At 45.2% G+C, this 8,344-nt stretch overlaps 2 protein-coding genes across 2 annotated transcripts; both read right to left on the minus strand.

Annotated features, from left to right (window-relative positions):
• Nucleotides 1–416: 416 nt before the first annotated feature.
• Nucleotides 417–3,673, minus strand: LOC136551542 (uncharacterized). Its single transcript, XM_066543080.1, has 7 exons — nucleotides 3,055–3,673; nucleotides 2,725–2,780; nucleotides 2,563–2,633; nucleotides 2,052–2,477; nucleotides 1,847–1,966; nucleotides 1,576–1,759; nucleotides 417–830 (listed from the first exon to the last, which is right to left on the minus strand). The coding sequence occupies exons 1-7, from the start codon at nucleotides 3,215–3,217 to the stop codon at nucleotides 672–674; spliced, it is 1,179 nt and encodes a 392-aa protein (XP_066399177.1). The 5' UTR covers nucleotides 3,218–3,673; the 3' UTR covers nucleotides 417–671.
• Nucleotides 3,674–3,940: 267 nt separating this feature from the next.
• Nucleotides 3,941–8,344, minus strand: LOC136551533 (polyadenylate-binding protein RBP47B'-like). The gene is made up of 8 exons (XM_066543072.1): nucleotides 8,153–8,344; nucleotides 6,485–6,968; nucleotides 6,301–6,377; nucleotides 6,085–6,215; nucleotides 5,589–5,685; nucleotides 5,039–5,185; nucleotides 4,471–4,571; nucleotides 3,941–4,385 (listed from the first exon to the last, which is right to left on the minus strand). Exons 1-8 carry the CDS (start codon nucleotides 8,270–8,272, stop codon nucleotides 4,295–4,297), a joined length of 1,248 nt encoding a protein of 415 aa, XP_066399169.1. The 5' UTR covers nucleotides 8,273–8,344; the 3' UTR covers nucleotides 3,941–4,294.

Genomic DNA, 8,344 nt, shown 5'->3' on the forward strand with positions numbered 1-8,344 from the left:
AATGACACAGCCGAACAAGTTTAGGGACCGAGATGACACAAATAAACAAGTTTGAGGACATAAACGGTCGATTTATGAGTTTAGAGACCGGGATGACACAACGGTACAAGTTTAGGGACCGCTGGTGCACTTTACTCTTGTTATAACTTAGGGCTACAATCCTTGTGCGAAAATTTGTGAAATTACAATTGAAGGAATATAAACAACATCAGCAATTCGGCAAGCACAAACCAGTATAATTAAGAACAGTAAACCTTCATGAATTAAGAAATAGACCATCGACTTATATCACCTCATGGAATGTATAGACTGCACTTCAAACGTTTCTGGTCAGTCTATAGTTTTGAACTGCTAGGTAGTAGTTGAGGGCAACAACATTCAAACAAATCATTGAATTGTATAACCTTAGTATATCACTTCAAGAGACAAAAATGCAGTTTGTTTGGACAAACAACGAAGCAGCAGAAAAGTGTTTTGCTATATCTCGAATTATACATATGGAAAAGACTCTTTCAACCTGTATGACTATACATGTTTTTTTTTTACTTCCCAGATAGGGTACCCATCAAATGAATCAATTAAATAGGAACTCAGAATATTTGGAAATGAATGAAGTAACGGATTCTAGCTACATCAAGTGTTGCTCGTTAAAACTTTGTAGTGTTATGATGCTACTCCACAAGGAAAGTGCAGGGCTTCAAGAACCAAAACATGCTGCTGGAGCTCCCTTCTGCATCACATGCTCTTGTATTGTTCATATCCTTAACCCCAAAGGGTTGCCTCACACCATCTTTTTTGCTCTCCAGATCCTTACTAGGGGTCCCCTTCTCCTAAAGAAAAGGAAATTACAGTATAATTATATAACTCTGTGATCAACTTCAGATAAATACCTCATTGGTAATGGTTGGGCACAACAGCCCTAAAACTATACAATCACTGTGTTTGCCTTTTGTACAGTACAAAAAGATGAGTTCAACTATGAGATGCACAAGCAACTATGATATGATCATCCACAATGAACATAAGATAAGTTGAAAAAACTATTTGACACTATCCACTATGAGGCTTACAATGAATAAGCATCATTATTAGGATTTATAGAAAATATGCCTTGCCATATAATTAGTACATTCGGTAACATCTCCTCATGACCTGTGCTAAATGATGCTAAATATGAAAGGACGCTACTTCTATACAAAAACATCTCAGATGCATGATCAAACTTACTGAAATTGGTTGAAAAAACACATGACCTTTATTAATCTTTCACATGGTTCAACAAGTTTAGTTTGTGAAGTATGGTGAACTGGGGTGATGCTAATTTAGCTCATCGTAGGATTTATTAAATCACAGGGGAAGAAGCAGTCGTAGCCAATCTTTTATTTTAGAGCAGAAGTCACTCTAGTATATTCTTCCATACTAAGATCTACAAAAGTGGGCCATTCTTTTTGTGAACATTACATGCCCTTGAAGAATTTGAAGTCCCAGAAATGAAGACAGTGAAAATCAAGTAAACACCATGATTTAAAGCCACGGACACTGAGTAAGCAAATACTATAGCCATGCTGGATTCACCTTGAGTGGCTTCTTGAGTGGCGATCCTGCTGTGGCCACCCCACCAGGTTTAACATTCTTAATGCGGTTTGGCGATGGGGATGGAAACCGCTGCGGAGTGGGCGGTGTTGCCTTCACTTCCTTCAGCACAGAGGGAGACCTTTGCTTCCCTGCTTCCACCTTCAGCCCCACTTTCTTTCCCTTCCTGCAGAAACCAACATCAGCGCCGTAAGAAACAATCAGTACAACCTATACACATAAGTTTGCATTGGGATGACTATTTGCAAATTACATTGGGCTTGGACTCTTTTTCACTGTTTCTTGTCTCGCCACCTCCTTCACGGTATCTGCGGGAACTGGATTGCTGACGCTGGCATCAGGAGCCACCTTCTCCATCAAATCGCTCGGATTCCTGCACGAATGAAACTGTCAAGGGCCTCATAGAGACAACCCGACAATTGAATTCCAGCATTCCTTCGATGAGGAGAGGTTTATACATTGGGTTTGAGCTGTATTCCTCCTGTGTGTCTGTGCCAGGCCGGCCGCCTCCAACCATCCGCTTCAGCTCATCGTAGAGCTCCGAAATCTGACCAAGTATATCCTTCCCAGAGAAGAGATTCCTCGCTGAGAGGGTGCTCTTGAGCTGCCTCGGTGGGGCGTACTTGTTGAGCAGCGCCTCCTTCTCAGCGTTATCCGGCCGCTTCTCCGCACTGGACTTGATGGCCTCCTTGGCATTCTTGTTCCACCGAGGGGCACCGAACGGCGGCCTACTCGGCGCCTGCCGTGGGGGTGGCGTGGCCAGCGCAGGGTCCTGGTTCTCGCTGTCTTCCTGGAACCTCTTCTTGGGCGCTGCCTTTGGCTTCGGCGGCGTGGAGGAGGTAACGGTGCCGCCGCCCCGCCACTTGAGATTGCTACTGCCGTCCCTGAGCAACGCACGAAGGGGGGTGAGAACGGGATTTGATCGAGGCGGGCGCGGCGCGCAAGGAACACCTGGATTTGATTGGTTACCTGAGGCTGGTGGTGTTGGCGTCCCTTTCGGCGAAGGGCAGCATGGCCGAAACCGATCGCAGCAGCTTGCCCTGTTCCGATGAAGAAGAAGAAGCGTGAGATGAGGGTTCAGGTAACCAGTGGAAGAAAAAAGGCCGCAAGGAACGGCGAAACAAGGCAGACCTTGGGGCTGGGGCTCAGCTTGAGGAAATCCTCGGCCGTCTTCGGATGCCGGCAATCTGCAGCGCCGCAAATCAATAGATCAGCACCCGCTCGTTTAGAAGCAAAGTTCCAATGTCGCAAGAGAATCCATCCCCAAGGAAGAAAGCAAGAACCGGGCCCCTTCCTTGACCCGCCGATCAGCGCGCACTGCTTTGATTTGATCTCCTCGCAATCAAGCGGGGCCAACCAACAGGAGCACCGAGCACGAGCACGAGCACGAGCACCGCCCGCGCGCGCGCCTGCGAGGGGGGAGCCAAGAAGAGAGTGGGGGAGAAGGAAGAGCAAGCGTACCGGGGCGGCAGAACCAGGCCTTGTCGTCGACGTCGGCGCGGTCGGCGTTGGGGTCGGTGAGGTCGGCCCAGTGCGGGGCCTCGATGCCCTCGTAGGTCTCGTCGCGCACGTACCGCGACACCACCCTGCTCCAGTCGATGTCCTTGGGCTCCATGAACTCCATCCCGCCCTCCCGCGCGGCGCGGTGGAGGAGAAGCCCCGAGCGATGGAAAGAGAGGGAGAAGGTTGGGTTCCGGTTGCTTGGTCGCGGCTCCTCTTTTGCCGCGCTCGTGAGCAGTCGTGTGAGATGTGCGGGGGCAGTGGCGAGGCGAGCCGTTGCGCGTGTTATGAGCAGAGCCGAGGGAAAGGGGAAGAGAAGCCTCTACCCGCCGACTCGGCCCGTTGGTTCCCGGCCAATTTTCCGACCGTTGGAGGTCATCGATACTACAATAATGGTGGTGACTCACTGAAAGCGGGCCCCACTTTGACCCTTGCGACACGACCAGAGGTACTCACTGTCACTGGCACATGAGCGTACTCACTGGCAGTGGTAGCAATAGCAAGGCTTGGAGCACGGGACATGGCACAGAATGGTCAAAGCATCGGATTCTGTGTCTATGGAACGTTCCGCTTCACAACCATCGAGGAAATAGTTTACCCCTACACAACCATCTTGGAAATAGTTTTGGGCCGCAGGCATCACGCCGTCACCTGAGATGTGACATAGTAGATCTACATCAGGCAGAAATGTACTCAAAGATATCAAGGCCTCTAGATAGATATTCAGCCTGTTCGCTCGTTGGTTTCAGTCAAGGCTTATCAGTCATGGTACAGTATTTTCCTCTCACGACAAATCAACACCAACCGAGCTTATCAGCTCAGAAACCAACCAGCAACCAAACATATCAAGTGTAAGTACTCAAAGATAGAGATATCAGTATTTCATTGTGCAGTACTGCAGTCAAGTGAATAGCAGTTAAGTATCCAACAGCAGAATGATCGGTTGGAAAAGGGGACTAGACAGATGACTTCCATCCTTCCCACAATATTGTCCCTGATAATATTAAGCAGCAGCAGCCTAGGAAACACGAAAGGGTCATGCCTATCATAAATGGGATGTTGTCAACATACACGAAGCTGTTGGTCAGCCTACAGCAATTTCAGAGTTTGATGATCCATCGCCGTCGTAGTAGTGCGCCTACTGCCAAGGGCAAAAACCAGCACTGCAGTCTTCGGGGGGGGGGGGATGTTGGATGTGTGCTTATGTTGGTTGGGGCAGCGGGTTGGTCTTCAGCCACAAGGACCGCCCTAGCATGGCTCTACCATGAACAGCCATGTATGAAGCATTCAGCCTAAGATTGCAGGAGAAAGACGACCATAGATTAGAAAACATCTCTACAAAAACAACAGTGTGAAGAGCAATGTGACTGATCTTACTTGTCGACATCAGGTATGTTCATTGGATCATATGGTTCCTCTTTTTGTTCCATGCTTGGATGGCTACCAGCAACAGAAGCAGCATCAACACCTCCCTCAACCTGCAAGATTGTGAGATTTGTCAAATATGGAGAACAGATTTTGGCCAGACACGAATAGCATGATATCATCTGTGCACTATGAAACATGAAAGATCATGGGAGAGGTATGCACCACAAATCACTTCCTTACAATGGGAGCACGTACAGGGCCTGTACAAACACTTCCAAGATATCTTAGCAGGAAATAGAACAAGACAAAATAATTCAGTAAATGAACATTCTACAGGCCCAAAATCTATTCTTCAGCTATTCAATATGGTGGATTACATAATTCACAAGGATGCAATTTTCTACGTCAGGTTTAACGAAAGTCTGCATTGTATGGTAACATAACTCAGCAGGAATTTAAGAAACTAACAAGCTTCAGGTGTCCACATCCACAACTTACTGATGAACGTGCAAGTGTACAGCAGACACTCGGAATTAATATATATAATAATAATGTATATGTGGATGGAAATCCTTACCTGTTGGGGATATTGGCTATATCCTGCATAAGCACCATACGCGTATGATGGATCCTGAGCATATCCATATGCATCATACCCATAGCCATAGTAAGTGCTTGCCCACTGATTCGGATCTGCTTGCTGACTCCACACAGCTGATGGATCCTGCATATATTATTTCATGCGATAATAGATAACAAACATTAGCTACCATTAGAAGAGATTCCAGTAGGTAAAAAATACAGAAGATACGATAATAACAAGAAAACAAATGAAAATTCAGGGAGAAAAATGAACAAATACCACTGACAAACTAATACCATATCAAACAAGCAATCCCCTATCAGGCTATCTACCCAAAACAGCATAAGAATACTATCATGTGGCTCTCACTAATTCTCAATTCCAAGTGTTAGTACCGAGTAAAATCTTCCTTAACATGCTTATTGGTGCAAAACAGCCCCACATCAACATAATGGCATCCGCTTGATTTCACCAGGTATAAGGCCGAAGAGATTTATTGAATGCTATAGGTTAGGTTTATGCAGTAAAATTTTATAAGATATACCTGTTTACTTGCAGGACTTCGGCCCCATGAAAGCCGAACAGCTTGTTGGCCAATCATTGTGCCATGAAGACGTTGTACTGCCTCTTCAGCTGATGCCCTGCAATGGTTACAATCGGCAATGGTAAACACCCTACCTTTTCATTACTAAGAAAACTTAGATGCTAGTAAAGAGATGTGCCATCAATAAATACATCTACTTTTGCAGGGGAGCAATATATGAAAAAAATACAATAGACATATCCATGTGACATTAATTGTAAAAATTATCTTCTTGTCTGCTGAGATTTCAATGGAAAGAAATGGTAATACTGCATCGAAATGTTCTTAGTTCTTCTTGTAAAGCATACATGTCCCTAACATCCCACTACAGGCATACTTATTTCAGGATGTTATGACATTTGGATTTTGGGCAAGTCCTGATATGGATAACTAAACTAGATAACGTAAAGCATCGGGCAACTATTACACTTAAATGAAATTTTCCTATAGCACTTACCTAGATGCATACTGTACAAATCCACATCCTTTACCAACAGGAATTTTCACATATATAAGCTCTCCAAACTGTACACATATCTGCCTCAGCTCATCTTCTGTCACATTTGGATCCAAGTTCCCAATAAATATCTGTAAACGTATGATATATCCCAAGGTAAGTGGCATAGTCAACACTCAACAGAGTAACAGACAGAAATATGGTAGAGGTCCATACCGTAGTGTTTGTAGGTTCACTGTCAGGGAGAACTGCCTGGAGCTGAGGCATTGCATAAGCTGTTGCTGGATACACCGCTACACATTTAACATAAGACAGCTATAATAAATCCACGAAAAGAAACATCAAGAAAGTGAAGAATCCCATACAAACAACACAGTACATTCAGATCATCCAATATTACCTTTAGCAGCTGAATACTGAAGCTGAGAGCCAGTGGATTTCTTAGGTATTGCAGCACTTATCCGCATAGGTCTTGTTGAACAGTACACACCATTCATTTCTGTCATTGCACGGTTCTTTTCATTTTCATCTGCGAACTTTACAAATCCATATCCTTTAGATCTCCCGGTATTTGGATCTGTGACAACCTTAGCCCCTCTAACAGATGGATAGTTCACTCGGAATGTCTCCTGTAGTAAGTAATCTGTGACATCAGGTGCCAGGTCCCCTACGAAAATCGAATGATCAGATCCTGAATCAGGACGCCTCTCACCAGAGCTGAAAGAGGCCCAATTCAATCTGAATGTGTGTTCAGTTCCAGGCATCTGTGCGCCATTGTAAGTCTGGAGAATTTTCTCAGCAGCTTCATGCGAAACAAACTCTATAAACCCATAACCCTCTGGAAGGCTTGTTACTTTGTTGCGTATTATTTTAACAGATTGTACCTGCACTTCCAGGAAATAAAGGTCTTAAACACAATGAGTTCAAAATGTACTCTCCAGTGCTCAACGCTTAATAAGAAAAGACTCTACAACACAAACTATGCTTAAAAGTATAGTAATAGTTCTGATGTTCAGATAAAGTTGAAAGTGTTATATTCTAAAAAACATACTTCTATCATCAGCCCAGTGCCCCCCCCCCCCCCCCCCCCCACCCCACACACACACACACAAATAAAAAAAAAATATAGCAACCCAGTCATAGATCAGACATGCAGCTACAAAATGGTTGCTGTATAAACTCAAACAGCTGTCAAGGAATATTTTATACACAACTTTTTCTGTACTGAAGTACCCGATACTTAAATAAATCATTTTCTTAATTTTCAGAAACTATCAAACTATGAATAATGTTAGTTCACAATAGCATCCTACCAATGCTGCTTCAAACAAGCCCAAAATAGTGCAATGCTTTACTACAATATCCCTAAAAGACTCATTGATATAGATAAATAGGCCTAGAACATTACATTCACCTACATGCAAAAATAACAAGCTACAAGCTTACAACTGCAGATGCGACGACATATTCCAAAAGGCCTGCGTGGATACCTTCACTTTCTCAGGTAATTTTATCTGTCGAACTACACACACTTTTACATCAACTGGGTGAAGTATTTTACGCCCAGATATGCCTGGACAATATTCATGAACAACCGTGTTGCTACTTTCACTAGAGACCCATCCGTTGATGCAAGTGGAAGCATGTGACCGCTTCAATTCACAATTGTTTGGGTCAAATTTTTCAAAACTAAGAGGCTGGCTCCACAAGCCACAACCCTAAGACCATGAAACCCTTACATTGCTCCAAAAAAAAACACGCATAAGGGCACGGTTGTCAACCTATGTATCTACCCTAGAACCCCGAAAGAATAGCAGCCACTAGCCCACCACAAATGGGCAAGTCGACCTCGATGCATCCAAAAGGCGAGAGCTACCTTGAAGTACCAACTCTCCTGAATTCACCCAATCCGCAGCAACGCAACCGCTCAATCAGACATTGAGACTGACAAACCCAGCTTAAAATCACCGAATTACGACGGCAACCAAACGAACCCTATAGAGAAAATCTGCCTAATCGGCGCGCAAGGCACGGTCATGGGGGGCACAGGTCGAAGGACGTCGCCTACCTCCCCGGTGTGGGCGAAGCAGCTGTAGAGGTAATTCTCGTCGGTCCAGTACTGGAGGTCGCCGATCCACAGCGTCCGGACCTCCTCTAGGCTCGTCGGCTGGTGATACGGCGCCGCCATCGAGCGGCGCGAGGCTGCTTGGGGGTCGGAGGCGCGGCTGGGGCGAAGACGGAGGACGGGTTGGGGTTAGGG

The sequence above is a fragment of the Miscanthus floridulus genome, chromosome 1 (genome assembly GCF_019320115.1).
Source record: "Miscanthus floridulus cultivar M001 chromosome 1, ASM1932011v1, whole genome shotgun sequence".
Taxonomy (NCBI): domain Eukaryota; kingdom Viridiplantae; phylum Streptophyta; class Magnoliopsida; order Poales; family Poaceae; genus Miscanthus; species Miscanthus floridulus.

Coding starts and splice junctions, on each gene's coding strand:
- LOC136551533 (XM_066543072.1), bottom strand. CDS start 8,272: ATGGCGGCGCCGTATCACCAGCCGACGAGCCTAGAGGAGGTCCGGACG. Junction 6,378..6,484: donor TCAGTATTCAGCTGCTAAAG/GTAATATTGGAT, acceptor TTAAATGTGTAG/CGGTGTATCCAGCAACAGCT. Junction 5,686..6,084: donor TTTGTACAGTATGCATCTAG/GTAAGTGCTATA, acceptor TAACCATTGCAG/GGCATCAGCTGAAGAGGCAG.
- LOC136551542 (XM_066543080.1), bottom strand. CDS start 3,217: ATGGAGTTCATGGAGCCCAAGGACATCGACTGGAGCAGGGTGGTGTCG. Junction 2,478..2,562: donor GCCAACACCACCAGCCTCAG/GTAACCAATCAA, acceptor TGCGTTGCTCAG/GGACGGCAGTAGCAATCTCA. Junction 831..1,575: donor CACTCAAGAAGCCACTCAAG/GTGAATCCAGCA, acceptor CCTTTTCTTTAG/GAGAAGGGGACCCCTAGTAA.